We start from the raw sequence: 17,617 nt of genomic DNA on the forward strand, positions 1-17,617 counted from the left end.
GTCAGCTTTTTAATTACAATGCTGCAGTTATCCATAGTTTAAGGTTAGAAGAAATAAGATGAAGGGGAGTTTTTTGTTTGCTCATTTGTTTTTTAAAAGATAAGGGCATTATGTATGCCTTCAGGTTGAGTTGAAAGCTTCCTGAAACAGAAACAATTTCATTGTCAACAAATTCAACACTCAATATTCAAAAATCCTATGCCTTCAACAACATTCTTGTCTTCGCAATGCTTGCTTATAGTGTAGAAGAACTGCGTGTATGAGAATGATAGTTACTAGACCAACATCTTTATAAAGGCTGGAGGGGGTAAGATCAAGTCCTCATATCCTCTAAAATGAAAGGAAGAAGAAGAGTGCCATGTGTTAAGGTCTGCTTGATTAACCAAAGCAAATGCTTTAAATAAATCTTAAGTCACCAAGTATTGTCAGTTCCACTATTGAAATATAAATTCCATTCAGCTCTTAATGGGTCCTCAGAAAACCTCAGCATCTAAAAGTTTTCTATCAATGTCAAGTGATAAAGTCTGTGTGGCATTCAAGGTCATTAAAGTCTATGTCATAGTGAACCTAGGAACACAAGTATCACATTTCTTATGAGATTATGACATCAACTTCAATTTTAATTTTAATTTTTTTGCAGAAGAAGAATTAAGCTCTCAGTGATATATTTGTGCAAAATATTCTGGAAATATATTTTATAATAGCATTTTCTTTATTATACTTATAATAGTATTTCTACTGACACAGTAGAAATACTTACTTTGTTTTGCCCAGCATTCTGAGAGTTCAAAAGATAGGGAACATGTATTAGTATGGACAAACTGTGAAATTCATTTAAACACCAAATATTTGTTCTAGTTAGTAATCCTCTGAAAGTATTAAATTGCTGACTTTCTTTTTCATGAGCATTGTGAGTGCAAAATTATATTTTTAAATAGAATCTCAGAACTGAAATGGAACTGAAGGTATAATCTATTCCAAGCATAAAATAAATATTAGCTTGCATATTTAAGACCTAAGATAATTCACTGTGAACTTAGAAAAAATCAAATACTTGACATAGAACATTTATGAAAATTTGCCATTTCCTTTTGTACACATTTTAACTATTTGTTATGAACTCTGAGAGAAGTCATAGACCAGTGCTGTCCAGTAGAAATATAATGTGAACCACAAGTGAAAGTCATATGTGTAACTTTAAATTTTCTAATAGTAAAAAAGTAAAAAGAAACAAGGAAAATTAATTTCAGTAATTTCATATACCTCAACATATGCAAAATATTAACATGTAAATAATATGTAAATTATTAATGAAGTATTTTATGTTATTTTTTTATACTAACTTAAAAATCTAGTATCTGAGGCCCTGGTTGGGTGGCTCAGTTAGTTAGAGTGTTGTCCCAATATGCCAAGGTTGTGAATTCGATCCTTGGCCAGGGCACATATAAGAATCAACTAATGGTGTCTTGGCTGGTGTGGCTCAGTGGACTGAGCTGGCCTGTGAACAGAAAGGTCACTGGTTCAATTCCCTTGTCAGGGTACATGCCTTGGTTGCAGGCCAGGTCCCAGGTTGGGTGCTTGCGAGAGGCAACCAATTGATGTTTCTCTCACACATCGATGTTTCGTTCCCTCTTGTATTCCCTCCCTTCCCTTCTCTTTCTTAAAAAACAATCAACCAATGAATGCGTAACTAAGTGTAACAACAAATCAATATTTCTCTCTCTTTCTATCTCTCTCCCTTCCTCTCTCTCCCTAAAATCAATCAACCAAAAAAAAATGTACTGTCTGTTTTATACTTTTAAAAAGTCTCAATTTAGACTAGAAACATTTGAAGTACTCAATAGCCACATGTGACAAGCAGAGTTACAGTGAGTGATTGTTGTCACCTGGATTTAAAGGTAAGTGGAAGATGGCAAAAACGGATGCAAAGTGCCCAGCCTAAATCCGACTTCTTTCTTGAAGCCTTCTCTGATCTTATCAGTAGAGAATAACATTTCCTTGCTCAAAGCTTTTATGAAACTTCTGTTTAAGCATTTCTGCTATTTTCAACATGCTATTGTGTAATGCTATTGTTGATGTACATGTGCTAACATCACCATTTCCTTGAGGAACCTTTTAGCTCTCCTTGGGCTTAAACTTTCAGAGTTACTATATGCAGAATAAAGCATCACTTCCTTTTATTTGTCCATAGTTTCTATCTTCTAGACCTCATGTGCTAGCCTTTTAATATGATGCAACCTTGTTGTATGTGCCTGTGTTCAATTTTTCCATGATTTTACAAGATGTAGGCAGTATGTTGGAACTGAAGGAACAAGGCCCTGAAATTTCTTGCTTTGAATCACAACTTTATCTCTATAGTGAGATCTTGGGCAAATTTTTATGCTCTGTGGTCCTATTTTTCTGTCTATTAATGAGGATTATTGTTATCCTATGGAATTGTTGAGGGAATTCAATGAGATAATGTTTGGCAACTGCTCTGCTCTCTAAAGGCAGGCATTTTGTCTGCTTTGCTTACCTTTTGGTACTGTTACTGAGCCCAGTATCTGACATATAGCCAGAGTCAATGAGTATTTTTGTGAGTGAATGATTGAATCATTAAGTTTTCACTGTTTACATTTCACAATCAAAGAAGTTCAATTTTAATGTGAATTTCTCTTTACCCTCTCTGTTGTCACACAACCATCAGACTGTCTTTCTTAAAAGTAAAAGTAAACATTATCATATTTGTGCTTCAAAGGTTTCTTTTTCTTACCATAGCTTACAAGGCTCTGCCTATTCCTTGTGATCACTCCTGTCTTTCTGGTGTCTCCCACCTCAGGTATTGACACAGTGCTTCAGTCACCTGCTTGGTTATGTTTGATTCTTCCCAGTTGCTCATCCCTCAATTCATCAGCTTGTTAGTTCTGTCATTTCTACCTCTAAAATAGATTCTTCTTATGTCTACTTGGCCTCCATCCCCACTCTACCACTCTTGTCCTAGACACTGTCATTTCTTAACTGAGACCAGGAGCCTAGGTGACAGATAACAACCTCTCACCTCCTGACTGGTCTGTTTCCATTCTTGAATACCTTACAATCTAGTTTCTACATAAGAGCCAGAGAGAACTATTAAAAGTGTGGGGTCCTTCATTGGTTTAGCACTCTCCAGAGATTTGCATTGCTCTTCAAATAAAATTTAAACTTCTTGCCACAGTCTCTAAGAACTCATCTGATTGGATGTTCACCTACATGTCTTGCCTACTCAGTTATCATGTTGAGACCATATTTGGCTTTTTTTACTCAAGCAATCCCCGTTGCAAAGTTTTTGTGCTTAACAGTCATTCTGCATGAATATCTTGCCTCCAGTTTTGTTAACTCTTTCTTGTCATTGAGTTTAATGCTCAAATATCATCTCCTCATATCCTCCCCTGATGACTAAATCTAAATAAAGCTGCTCTTTCTGTTCACTCACAATGTTGCTGATTTATCTCATTCATTCATTTATCAAGTTGCTAACTGTTAAATGCCACCACTAGAAATGTAATTTCCTGCAATCAGACCTTTTCTATCTTATTTACTTCAATAAACCTTTGCCATCTTATTTACATGTAGTAATGCAGGCCCTATAATAGATGCTTTATAAATATTTGCTGAATAAAGTTTTACATACCAGTGTTCCCACATATTATTGGGATAATGATTGAGGAAGACATCAATACTGGACATAGTTATCAGGAAAAGATGGAACTTGAGATGAACTTTTAGTAATGGGTAAGATTCAGACTCATGGAACAGAGGAGAGGATCTTCCACACTAGCAAGTTCACAAAGTCAGGAGTGAGAATTCTATCTCTTGTTTGAAAATGTCATTCAATAATAAGGACATCTTTAATAATTAATGATTCATGAAAAATTCTATTCTTCAAGAATGATTCAATTCATTCCTATATTCACTGTAGGTATTCTCCAGTGAAAAATCTAAGCATTTTAAATATTAATTGTAAGAGATCCATATTTTTATCTTTGTCTGTCTGTCTGCCCTGATTCACATTATTTCAAACCAAATGCCCATAGGAATGTCTTTTTATGCGGTTAACTGAGGCCATAAAATTATTTGTTGCTGGATAAAATATATAACCATAGGCTTACTTTTTACTATATAAATGAACATTTCTTTCAGAGACTGTAAATTATGCACCCATTATTAAGTGAAACTTATTTTAAGAGATCATGTTAATCTTTAGTATTCAGATTATTTTTATTAACTATATTATATTACTAATGGTTATCTTAGTCTTACTAAACCAATGAGATTATTTGTTAAATTTTAATGAATTAAGCAACAGTATCCTGGTTGCTTAGCAAAGTGTACTTGCATAATTGGGATCATTTTCTTTATCATTTAAAATTAATCATCTTCAAATTGTGCTTAAAAGTAGAAGTAAAGCATGAATTATGTTCTTGTCCATTGGTTTCTATTAGGCATATGTAGTCCACACACTGGGAAACAAACCTCTATTTTTCAAATTGCATTTTTAAAAATTTAAATATTTTTCATCTTTATATCACTATACTTCCTTTTTCTTCTACCCCTACATTGGTGTCTTAATATGACTCTTTTTTATTGTACTTTTTCCATTACCACTTATTTCCCTTATACCCTCCTTCCCTCTGTAATCACCACACTGTTGTCCATGTCCATGAGTCCTTGTTCCTTTTTCCTTTATCCCTTCATTAATATGGCTCTTTCATATGTCTGAATTTACCACTCTATTAAGACATTATTTTTACTATTACAATGTACTTTCTCCTACTTTCCTTTTTCAGGCCAGAAGCACTTAGCATTCTACTCACTCCTCCTATCTTTTCATATGACAGATAAGCAAAGGAATTGTCAGTGACACCTTATAAGTCAATAAGCAATGATGTGCGTCTAGACCTCATGATGATTTTCCTCCAGTAACAGAACACTCTTCCCACAGGATGGTGGACATGTCTGTTTAGAAAATTTGACTCTATCACATAATGTTTTTAAAAACATAGGAAAGTTAAAATAATTTTAAAAATTCATGTGATTACTTTTATTTTGAAATACCTTTCTGTTTTACAACATGAAATATAGAGTGAAGAAGAATAAAGATTGTTATATAAGTAGTCTTTAATGAATAAAAACATCTCCAAGGTATTGGAACTATCAGACTGCTCCACTGGAAGTTTCTAAAGGCAATGCCAATTCTAAAAGCTTTAATGAATAATTGATTGGCTCAGGTTATGATAAAAGATGTGTTGGCATGGAGTGTGACACTTGTCATCCATTCATTTATCAAAAAAGTGAAGCATCTTCTTTAATGCAGGTGTCTGTTTTTGTTCTCTCACTTGCTGGTTTTGCCTACTCCTCTGACTGACACTGACCAGCTCCCAATGACATCAGTTTAACTGTTCTCTCTCCTGGGTCACATGCCTAAGTTCTCTGGAGGTCCCTGGGGGTTGTCTCCACTGCCCAATTTCTTGGCATGCTAGACTAGCTCTGGCTCAACTTTTTATAACCCCTCTCAGCTCTTCTCTCTGGTATTATATCCTGCTGTTTTTGATGCTAAGGTCTGTCTGCACAGAGGCCAGCCTTCCTGGGTGGGGTACTGGGAAGATAGGTCAAGCCTGACCTCTTTCTCTCTGGTCATACATGACCATGGGAGACTCTGGCATCTTTGCCAGGTTAAAGGTGGGTATATAGTGCTTCCAGTCAAGATGGAGGTGTAGGTAGACACACTTTGCCTCCTTGCACAATGAAAAGGACAACGACAAATTTAAAAACAAAAATAACCAGAACTGGAACTGCCAGAAAATCAAACTATATGGAAGTCTGACCACCAAGGAATTAAAGAAGAAACATTCATCATTAGGACTGGTAGGAGGGTTGGAGATGGGCAGCCAGAGCAGAGAGGGTGAGCAGCAAGGCAGCAGCTAGAGTACTGGGGGTTCCCACATTCGTGTGTGGATAAACTAGGAGGAAAAACTGGGGAGTGAGACAGACCACACAACCTGGGGTTCCAGTGTGGGGAAATAAAGCCTCAAAGCCTCTGACTGAGAAAACCTGTGGGGGTTGTGGCAACTGAAGGAACTCCCAGCCTCAAATGTGAGTTCATTGGAGAGACCCACAGGGTCCTAGAATGTATAAAAACCCACCCATCTTGGAACCAGCACCAGATGGGCTCAGCTTGCTTGTGGGTAGAGGGGAAAGTGACTGTAAAATCAGCCCAGAGCTCAGCAAGTGGCATTGTTCCCTCTCAGACCCCTCCCCAACAGTGCAGCCAAGTGAGTTGCCCCATCTTGATGAATACCTAAGGCTCCTCCCCTTATAATGTAACAACTGTGCTGAGACAAAAAATATATGGCCCAAATGAAAGAATGGATCAAAGTTGCAGAAAAAATACAACTAAGCAATGAAGAGATAAACAACCTATCAGATGTAGAGTTCAAAACACTGGTAATCAGGATGCTCACAGAAATGGTTGAGTATTGTCACAAAATAGAGGAAAAAATGATGGCTATGCAAAGTGAAGTAAAGGAAAATGTATATGGAACCAACAGTGAAGGGAAGGAACCTGGGACTTAAATCAAAATTTGGAGCAGAAGGAAGAAATAAACATTCAACCTGAACAGAATGAAGACATAAGAATTCAAAAAAAAATGAGGAGAGGCTTAGGAACCTTTGGGACAACTTTAATGTTCCAACATCTGTACCACAGGGGAGCCATAAGAAGAGGAAGAGCAAGAAATTGAAAACTTATTTGAAAAAACAATAAAGGAGAACTTCCCTAATCTGACAAAGAAAATAGACTCTCAGAAAGTCCAGGAAGCTCAGAGAGTCCCAAAGAAGTTGGACCCAAGGAAGCACACACCAAGGCAAATCATAATTACATTACTCAAGATTAAAGAGAAAGAGAGAATCTTAAAAATAGCAAAAGAAAAGGAGGCAGTTACCTACAAAGGAATTCCCACAAGACTATCAGCTGATTTCTCAAAAGAAACCTTACAGCCAAGAAGGGGCTGGAAAGAAATATTTGAAGTCATGAAAGGCATGATGGATTACTCTATTCAGCAAAGCTATTATTTAGAGTGGAAGGGCAGTTAAAGTGCCTCCCAAATAAGATCAAGTTAAAGGAGTTCATCATCAGCAAACTCTTATATGAAATGTTAAAGGGATTTAGCTAAGAAGAAGGAGATCAAAACTATGAACAGTAAAATGACAACAAACTCACAACTATCAACAACTGAACCTAAAAAAAACCAAAACAAAAACTAAGCAAACAACTAGAACAGGAACAGAATCACAGAAATGGAGATCACATGGAGGGTTATCAGCAGGCAGGCACAGGTGGGAGAATGGTGGAAAAGGTACAGGGAACAAGAAGCATAAATAGGCACAAAAGCATAGGTACAAAATAGACAGAGGGAGATTAAGAATAGTATGGAAGACAGAGAAGCCAAAGAACTTATATGTACAACCCATGGACATGAACTAAGGGTGGGGGAATGCTGGTGGGAATGTGGGTGCAGGGCAGAGGGGAATAAAGGGGAGAAACAATGGGACAATTGTAATAGCATAATCAATGAAATATATATTTTTAAAAAGGTGGGTATATCATTGTTCTACATCTTTTTTTTGTGCTCTGTTTTCTCTTTCCAATTTTCTTTTTCTGTGATCAACCAGCACATGAGCAAAAATCTGATGCCTAAGTATATGACATATTAAGAAGTGTTATTTTCTCTAACAGGCACCCTCAGTTTATGGTGGCCCTCCTCATTTAGCTAGAGTGTGGAGTGTGGGCAGAAGCCCTACTTCCCACCTCTTGAGTGGCCAGGAAAAGTTGTACTATTGTCCACTAGGCCAGAAACTCAGGACTTTAGTAGGTCCTGCTTTCTCCTCTTCCTGTCTTTTGCTTACATGGAGTTGGTAGAGTGGGCATGCAGCTTTCCATATTATTTTTTGCTTTCAGGTGACCAACAGGAAAAGTCTCAATCATTATGTAGTATGTATATTATATACATATACATATATGAATCAGAATATATATAAGTGAAAAATAAAAGCAATTTGAGACTGTGGGTTTTTCTAATTCAGTCCTCTGTGCTTATTACTATGTGAACTATACTGTTATTCAGCCTCATTTAACCTTAGATTGCTTCTTGGTGAAAATAGGAAGGATTATGGTCCCTACCTTGCAGTAGCTAGTGGCCAGCACAAGGTTGGTGCTTTTTAAACCATGAAAACATAAATTTATCTCTCCTTCTTCTAGGTATCCTATCATATGACCTCTAAAAAGGAAAAGCTATTTAAAGTAGTTGCTTATGGCAACAAAGTCAAAGTAAAGAACCTGACTCCAGGTGTGGACTACATGTTTCATGTGAAGACGGTACGAGGCAAAGATTACAGTGTGTCTGTAATGAAAAAAGTGACCACAAGTAAGGCTACATCAAGAATGAAATCTTTGCTTTACAGTTTAAAAAAATTGAATGTATTTTGTCTCAGCATACATACAGCTATTCTAAAACACAAAGCATTCCTTCATCATAAAAGAATAATGATAAAAAATATGTTGAGAACTCTCAAGAAATATTTGAATTTAAAATCTTTTTGTATATATAGTTGTATTGGGAACTACATAGAGTGATTTCTTAAATTTGAAGTCAACATGTGTATATGCCTGTACATCATGTATGTCACATATATGGAACATGTGTGTATAATTGATATATGTATACACACAGCATATATGTTTCATAATAGAAACTATTTAATTTGTTTTATTTCCCCTGATGTTTGTAAATGAGTTTCATAATGTTTTGGGGATATGCGGAGTTGTAGTATTTGTTACCAATAATTCTTGTGAAAGATTGTGAGGTCTGTAGGATCCCCTCTTAGTGGAGACCACACTACCACTACTAATGTTGTAGTAAGAAACAACATTACTTCCATCAATGAGTGGATTGAAATGCAGTGATATAGGACTGGTACAAACTTGGATGTCACTAGATCACATTTGAAAATGCTCTTACCTCTCTTCTGGTCCTCACTGCCTCTCTCTTTTTTTTTTCTGTCTTATCTTCATTCAACATTAACTAATTGCTAGGTGGTAGCTAATAAACCTGTGATTATATAGCAATATCCAGGACACATGAGTCTAAAGGAATGACTGTTGGAAGTGATTTAGGATAGGTTAAGGAAAGATACTTGGGAAAGAGGGAGGATGTTAATATATCACTTAAATTAAAACATGTATGTATATATACCCATGCATATAATGTTCTATTTCTCTATTTGCAGAGCTATGTAGGGCACTATACATGAATAAATTTAAGGATTATTATATAAATGTTTAAATTACATTATTCATGTTTGCTATATTTTATATATATGTATAACTTTATTTACATGCAATTTGCCCTTTCAATAGAACCTTCTAAGATGTGCGGCTTAACATTAAAAGCTGTGAATACTTCTTCTGCAAATTTAATGTGGAATCCAACAGAGACCAACTTCACTCATTACAAGATTTATCTATCAAACAGAACATTTGCAAAAGAGTATCTCATTAGGGGAATAATGACTGAGTACACAGTTACAGATCTGACTCCTGGTGGAATATATAACCTCACAGTACACAGAGTGAGAGGTGATGTTGAAGGATCTGGAACATTTATCAGAGTTGTTACAGGTATATAAATTCTTTTTGATGTTTAAAAATTCATATTTGTATCACATGTTACACTATTCAAGATAAAACTTCAATGCAATTTTTTAAAATTTGAAAACTTACGGTGTATAGAATAGTTCAAAGGGTAGAAATACTCATTGTACTGCAATATTCTCAGGATTTTTGAGATAACACATGCAAAATGTAAATTGAATAAAACAATATCTGGCACATAGTCAATACTCAATAAATATAGCCAATATTATACTTAGTTTCACATCTAATTGGAGGTCCAGCTAGTGAAAGCAGATGTTGATTTGAAGATCATCCATTCTCCTGAAAACTTGTTCTTTGTCCTTGACACCCTACTATGTGCTGTACACATGAAAAAGCACAGTCTTAGGATGTGCAGAGAGTAGAAGCAAGGAAACACATAGTATAAGTCAAATTAATAGATGAGGCAATGGATGCATGTTCAAACAATGTGGTTGCACAGAAAAGGAATGACTAGCTCCATGGCATGGGTGGAGAAGGCACGGCATGGATCTGCAAAAGGATAAGGACTTTTCTTTCTAGTTGGACTAGAGGCATTTGGGGTGTGTGGGCAGGCAGACTCACAGAGAGGGGGGACAGCCTATGCAAAATTATGGAGGTATAAGTAAATATGGTGTATTTGTGAACTATAGGCAATTCAATTTTTTAGGATTTTGCTGTTTTTATATGACAATAGAAAAAATTCCTATTCTGAATGATTTAATGCATTATTTTAAAATTCAAATGAAGCTGGAAATCTGTCAGTGTTTTAAACCTTTGGAAGAGAACATGGCTTCAGCAATAACTCATAAGATTCCTCTTAGGTTGTGGATTTGACAGACCATCCAAAGCAGACATGAATCGATAACTCAGTCTATGGACATTTATGTTATGTGGCAGTTACACGCTGTATTTCATATTGCTGCTATGCCAAATTAACACATACTTAGTGGCTTCAAACAGCAATACATTTTTTTTGTCATAGTTCCTAAGTCCAACATAGATCTCACCAGGCTAAAATCGAGGTATTGAAAGGGCTGTGTTCCTTTCTGTAGGTTTTAGGGGAACATCTAGTTCTTTCCTCTTTCAGGTCATTTGCAGAATTCAGCCCCTTGTGGTTGTAGGACTAAGGTAGTCATTTTCTTGCTGGCTGTCAGCTGAGAACTGGTCCTAGGTTTAGGTGGTACCTCATTTCTTAGCTTGTGATACTTTTCCTCCACCTTCTAAACCAGCAAAGGAAGGTTAAGTTGCACTCCCACTTCAGCTCACCCCTGCCTTCTTTCCTATCACATCTGACAGGTCTGTCTTACTCTTCCACTTTTAAGGGCCTGTGTGTTTAGATTGGGCCTACCTGGGTGATCGAGGTTCATCTCCAGTTTAGGATTCATAGTCTTAAGCTTGAGCTCTGAAGCTGTTGTTCTGGGTCTAAATCCTGCTCTACCATTCACTTGTTTGCTTTGATATCTTGAAAAAGTTACCTAAATCCTTTGTTTCTCAATTTTCTTGTTTGAAAATGGCAATAATAATGGCATCTACTTGTGAATTGTTATGACTGTTACATAAAACAATGTGTGGAAGTGCTTAGCACGGTGCACAGTATATCATACACTTGGTTAGAGTTAGTTCTTATTTTTTATGTCCAATGCATTAGTATCTCATCAGCCAGAGTGTATGTTATGCCCAGTCTATGATTTGATCATGAAAAGTTTTAAATGTGATATTCAGAGCTTAGCATATGCAGTGTTGCTACACAGGAAGTAATAAAAGTTAATAATAATGGTAATAAAACATTTTTGAAGTCTCCACACTTTATTTTTGAAAGTTGTTCATTGCAAACTTGTTTTCTTGATGCCATTTGGACAGGTTTGTGTAGTTCTTTTGTGAGTATTCTGAGCTATGTAACATTCCGGTCTCACTTTGTATATACTTTTCTAGGAGTCAGAAATCTACTAAGGAGCTCTCTATGTACCATAGTCTGCCATTTAGAAGCTGTATTTACTGTCTTTCTCAAAGGTTTAAGTATCATAGTTTGTATCAGAATTTTGTTTTTGATGTTTTCCCAACTGTTTTGAGCTGTTTTTCGTTACAGATACTGATCATGGGACCTTATCTGTTTTTTTCTTGGCTTCTCAAAATGCAGGTTAGGTAAATTTGCTGAAATTCCAAGGGGAAAGTCGGGAGATGCTTTAGAGGGCACTAATGTGTAGTGATTAGCAACATGTGACTATTGAGTCTTGAAATGTGGTGAGTCCAAGTTCAGATGTGCTGTAAGTGTGAAAGGCACATGGGATTTCAAAGACAGCATGAAGGAAATTAACCATCTCAGTAATTTTATATTGATTCTATATGAAATGACATTTTGATATATTGGGTTAAATAAAATACTAAAATGAGTTTTACATGTTTCTCTATACTTTTTTGGTGTAACTCATGTTACATTTTTATTGGGCAGTACTGCTTTACAGAATCATAAAGACATTCTTAAGCATATTTAAGTCTGTGAGATATCCTGCAATAAAGAAATCTGCTTAACGTATTAAAATAAGAAATTATTTGACACAGTGGTTTGATCACAGGGCATCTGTTAAATTCTAAGGATTTAGAGTTCTGAAGATTAACTTTTGGGAAACTATGGTCTAAAAAAATATCAAACTAAGTTTTGAGTTCCTTTTGCTAGCCCTAATTAAATCAAACCCCGTGTGATTAAGAAAAAAAAACCAAAAACAAAAAACTCCAAACATATCCACCTCTGCTTTTTATTGTTTAGTAACAATTAAGTTGAGAGTAATATTTTTTCCCGATCAATAGAGAGTAATGTTTTTGTTTCATATTTTCTTACCTTTTGAGATACTAAATTCTATGAAGTACAAATCATACATTCATTATATAGTCTGCTTTCAGTTAATTGACTCTCCGGCTCATATAAGAAAGCCGCACTCTTCCACCTGACTTAAACGTAGCTCCACTGCTGCCACCTTTTGCAGAGGGCAGCCTTGCTCCTTTTCGCCCCGATGGCCACCATAATCCACTAGCTGGCCTCTCACTGTCAGTTTTGCTTTTCTCCAAATCATACACTATTCATATACCATTCCAGAGTAATCTTTTAAAATGAAAAAAAAAGTCATATTGATTTCCTGCTTAAAATTTAAAAAATGGATCCACGGTGTATTTACGGGAAAAGAAATAAAATCATTATTATGGCCTGTACGTTCACCAGGCTGTTTCTCTTTCTTATGTGATCCCAGAAACTTAGGCTGGCTTTTCTCAGTTACTCTGAATGCTTCTATCCACCCTGCTTTGAAAGGTCTTTACTAAACTGTCTTGAAGTTTTCAGGCCTTTCCTCCTGATCAGATTGGCAAATTTCCAGACAAATATATTCTTCCTGCTCTTGGTGAGACACGCTTTGTCCTTAGCCAAGAGCTCTTTGGTGTGTAACCTTAAACCACAGTCTAGGAAACTGCATCCTATCTCAGCACCATCTCGGTAAGCAGACCTTCACATCTCGAAGCTTCGTTTTTCTTCCAGAGCCTCAGCCGAGGTCTTTTCTAGTTTCTTACCAAAGACTTCATGGATATCAGTCATTTTCTGGGACCCTTGAAGGAATAGTATTAGCCCTTATATAAATCAGTAAGCGTTAGTAGTATTAATTGGACTTTTGTCATGTTAGACTTTTGTTTGTTTTAGTGTAAGGTGGCAAGGAGAGTCAGGCTGTTTTCTCAAGCCTCAGTACCCTGGTATACCCAGGACTTAGGTCTGTGTGCAGAACAATCTGGGAAAATGCCAGCAGCTATGGACCACAAACGAATTATACCCATCACAAACTGGGTATTTCTTTGATCTTTGACCCCCAGTTTACAATATTTCTAAAGAGTTATTGTAACACTGCAGTGCTCACAACATGGACACTTTGGAGATGATGCCGGGGAGTGGCTGACTATATCTTTGGTGGAAGTCGATTGATTGGTAGCAGTTTTAGGTACTAGGGAATCACTCTAAGCATTAAATGAACTTTTCAAAGGGGCTAAAGAAAATCATTCTAAAAGTAACTCTCTCTCTTCCCCTGTAAAAGAGAAATTAAGTTGTTAAGATTTCTATTTTATGCAATGTGCCATTATCAGTTTTGTTGGGAAATGTACATTTTAAAAATTATATCCATTTCAAATCAACTCTGGTAACGGCTTTAAAATGATAAGTAGAGTCTAATTCTTTTTTTTTTTAAAGATTTTATTTGTTTATTTTTAGAGAGGGAAGGGAGGGAGATAGAGAGAGAGAGAGAGAGACATCAATGTGCGGTTGCTGGGGGTTTTGGCCTGCAACCCAAGAATGTACCCTGGCTGGGAATCGAACCTGGGACACTTTGGTTCCCAGCCCGCGCTCAATCCACTGAGCTACGCCAGCCAGGTAGTAGAGTCTAATTCTTGATTCCAGATTCCTTTCTTTTGGAAATAGTGTTAAATTGAGTCTGTATCAGGTATGCTTTTCCCATGCTTGACTCCTGATCTCTCTCTCTCCCATGGATTGTTTGTCTGGAATCTGCTCTAAAGATGAGGCTGAGGGAAAACCCGATTCATTGGCGGTCAATAAGAGCTTTAAGTACAAAACTCTCTTCAAGGAGGTACAGGCAGCATAAGCAAAACTTCGGAAACAGAGGAAGCAAAGGTAGAAAAATATGGCTGAAATAGCTAGAAGAGTTAGGACTTATGTTTAAAAACTATCATATTTCCTCTCCTATATGAAAACTGAGCTTTCCTTTAAAAGAAACACAACTAAATATTTATCAGAATTTCTCACCCTTTAAAAAATTTGGCATATTTTGGTTATATATTTTCCCAATTGTCTTCTATTTGATAAATACCCAGGTAATTAGATAAATAGTTTATAATTACCTTGCTATAAAATGATTTAATTTTTCTATTAGAAACTAACTTTAAAAAGCATTCTGGTCCACCAACAGATTTTACTAGGTTCACCTTATCCCAGAAACAGATACATAAGTCAATACATTATTTCTGATCCTTATAATGTAAAAATTGGTTCTTGTTAAAGATATATATGCCCAAGACCTCTGTCAGGCTAGACATAATTTAATAGACTCACTGCTTCCTAACAATGTGATTAGTTTGAAACCTGACCCTTAGACTATTGATTTTTGTTTTTTCTTTGAAGCTTTAAGACAATAACCATTTCAAACCTCTGTTTTTCTATATGAGAACCGGAAAAACCTGAGAAACTTAAAGCCTTCAATATTTCCGCACATTCCTTCTCTCTGCACTGGAGCCTGCCCTCTGGCCACGTGGACAGGTTTCATGTGGATCTGGTTCCCGACAGTGGCTTTGTTACTATCAAAGATCTTGGAGGTGGAGAGTATCAGGTATAGTTTTCATTATCATACTTGCCAAGCCAACTTGTATTTATATTTGGTCCTAACAGGAAAGTTCTTTATGAAACTCATCCACCACGAAAACTTACTCCTTTGAGAGTTTTTAAAAACATAAGATGAAGAAGAAAGCACTGGTGCCGAATTGATGACTTTAAGTTTCAGCATCAGTGGACCGTTACCTTAGCAACGTCTATGCCTTTTTGTTTTAAAAAGTCTACCCTGAACCTATAGCCAGCCATCCAAGGGTTCATGAATAGTTTAACACAGAAAGGGCAGAGCTATTGAGTAATCCAGGCTCATTAATTGTGCACTTGCCAGGAGGATCTGTCTAAATCATTAATGCAAGCAACATTTCTCTCTAGAGCCATCAATGTGATTCCACCGCCTGAAAAATGTAATGATGGATATTCTTATAATTTTTTTTTTAGTTTTTATTGGAACTTCAGAGACACAGGTATTTCATATACACTTTTAAAAAACTAGGGCTAAGCAATGGGCTATAGGTTTTCTAAGACTCAAATAGTTGTTTCTTGTGACAATGAACTAGCATAGATAGAATTGTTGAGTTCATGTTTGATAATATAATATGTTTTGTAAGTTTTTCCTTGGTGAATAGTTATATGGTGGAATACATTTATATTTTATAATATTATGACACTTGTGATATTTTAAACTGTAGAGTTATACAGTAAAGTTACTTTATTTTTCTGATTGTGACAGATTCATTATTTTGGCTTTCTTGTTTTTCAGGAAGAATTTTGTTGCAATTGTTTGTTTTTGGTTTTTTAGGTTGATGTTTCTAATGCTGTTCCTGGTACTAGATATGATGTAACCATCTCTTCCATTTCTGCCACAACATACAGCTCACCTGCTAGTAGAACAGTGACAACGAATGTAACGAGTGAGTACTTGCTTTCAGTTACCTTTCTTTTTTCTCTGAAGTGTTTGGAGCTAGTACAGATTTACTGGATGGAAATCCTTATATTAGCAATAAGTGCATTACATGCATGAAAACAGTGTAGTAATTAAAGCAAAATGGAAACTTAAGAAAGTGATCTGTTTAGAAGCTGCACTTTACTGGTTCTTTAGCTTCATTTTCTTTTAAAGACTAAAGATAGTCTATACTTGTTTGCGAAATAGGTCAGAGACTGTTAATGGTAATAGTTAAATAATACAGAGCCTGCAAATAAACTCATTATACTTGCTAAGAAAGAATCACTCAGTTTATAAGACTATATCTTGTTTTCTCAGTTTTTGTGTGTAAGTCTGGCACAAGTCAAATTTCTTTAGAAAATAATCTGGCATCAGAAGAACATTTGGAATGTGTATTTAGTAGCACTTCATTTTTTACATGATTATGAAAGAATGCTTTTGGTATTCCCCATAGCACTTAATCTTATTTCTCTTTTGGTAGCAAAGTTCTAGGGAGAATAAACTCACATTCAAGAGACCATTGGTCTTTGGGCACCTCGAAGTCTACATTTGTAAATACTATTCTTACTTATGATTGTGAAAACACAGTAATTGTTTCACCTTTTAACAACATGATTTTTTAAAAATAAATAGAACCAGGGCCTCCAGTCTTCCTAGCAGGAGAAAGAGTGGGCTCTGCTGGGATTCTTCTGTCTTGGAACACACCACCTAACCCAAATGGAAGGATTCTCTCCTATGTTGTGAAATACAAGGAAGTTTGTCCATGGATGCAAGCAGTATATACACAAGTGAGAGCAAAGCCAGACAGTCTGGAAGTTCTTCTGACTAATCTTAATCCTGGAACAACATATGAAATCAAGGTAATTATTTTTTAGTAGTTTCTTAGTATTAAAATATTTCATCTATTTTAAAAGTGAAGCAGCTTTTCCCACTTGGTCAAGCCTTTACAGCTGAACAGAACAAGTGCCTTAAAAATGATCAGCTGAGTCATGGCCTTATTAACTGAACATTTATGTGCATTTATGTAATTTATCTATTTTAAAAAGCATTAGCTTAGTGACTTTTTCAAGGAAAAAAATCACATTTACATTAAGTAATTTAGGCTATATAAGTGAATATACTCTACCTTTTTATTAAACTCAAAGAGTTAACTTTGTTATTTTTCCCTTAATCCTATTGTATTTGTACGTCTGTTACTGAAATTTTGGATACTGGAATGAAAGTTACTAAATGAGCTAGCTTCTCAGAGAACAGTGAATTCAAATCAGCTCCATTCACCAATATTTCTGGATGATTTTCTGTATGTTTGTGCTTATAAAAATTTTTAGTCCTTTACAATATTGAATATGTAAAATGTAACCCCTTATTTAAAAATTAAATAAATAAGAACCTATAAAGAACCATCCTAAATTAGGCCGTACGAAAATGTTTACAATTAAGGGGTATCTGTGATAGCTCCAGGGGGTAGTAAAGGGTGCAGAGAGCTTCTTGCTCTTCTCTGTTTTCAACATAACATCAAATGTTCTCTGAGCTTTGTAAGTAGTTAAATGTTGAGAAAAATCTATAAAAACTTATAAATATGTAATCATACACAGCT

The 17,617-nt window shown here is 35.8% G+C and overlaps 2 protein-coding genes across 2 annotated transcripts in view; both read left to right on the forward strand.

The window, feature by feature from the left end:
* LOC123822834 (tenascin-R-like) overlaps window positions 1-8,980 on the forward strand; it is a 36,336-nt gene extending 27,356 nt beyond the window's left edge. Inside the window, exons 9-10 of the mRNA XM_045844980.1 lie at window positions 8,276-8,441; window positions 8,889-8,980. Of these exons, the coding sequence (XP_045700936.1) occupies window positions 8,276-8,441; window positions 8,889-8,980 (258 nt within the window). The remainder of the gene's footprint in view (window positions 1-8,275; window positions 8,442-8,888) is intronic.
* Window positions 8,981-9,493: 513 nt separating this feature from the next.
* LOC123822844 (phosphatidylinositol phosphatase PTPRQ) overlaps window positions 9,494-17,617 on the forward strand; it is a 203,299-nt gene continuing 195,175 nt past the window's right edge. Inside the window, exons 1-4 of the mRNA XM_045845017.1 lie at window positions 9,494-9,694; window positions 14,918-15,078; window positions 15,877-15,988; window positions 16,654-16,880. Coding sequence (XP_045700973.1) covers window positions 9,583-9,694; window positions 14,918-15,078; window positions 15,877-15,988; window positions 16,654-16,880 — 612 coding nt within the window. The 5' untranslated portion in view covers window positions 9,494-9,582. The remainder of the gene's footprint in view (window positions 9,695-14,917; window positions 15,079-15,876; window positions 15,989-16,653; window positions 16,881-17,617) is intronic.

The sequence above is a fragment of the Phyllostomus hastatus genome, unplaced genomic scaffold (genome assembly GCF_019186645.2).
Source record: "Phyllostomus hastatus isolate PE091 unplaced genomic scaffold, TTU_PhHast_1.1 phas_contig_432, whole genome shotgun sequence".
NCBI classification, from domain to species: Eukaryota; Metazoa; Chordata; class Mammalia; order Chiroptera; family Phyllostomidae; genus Phyllostomus; species Phyllostomus hastatus.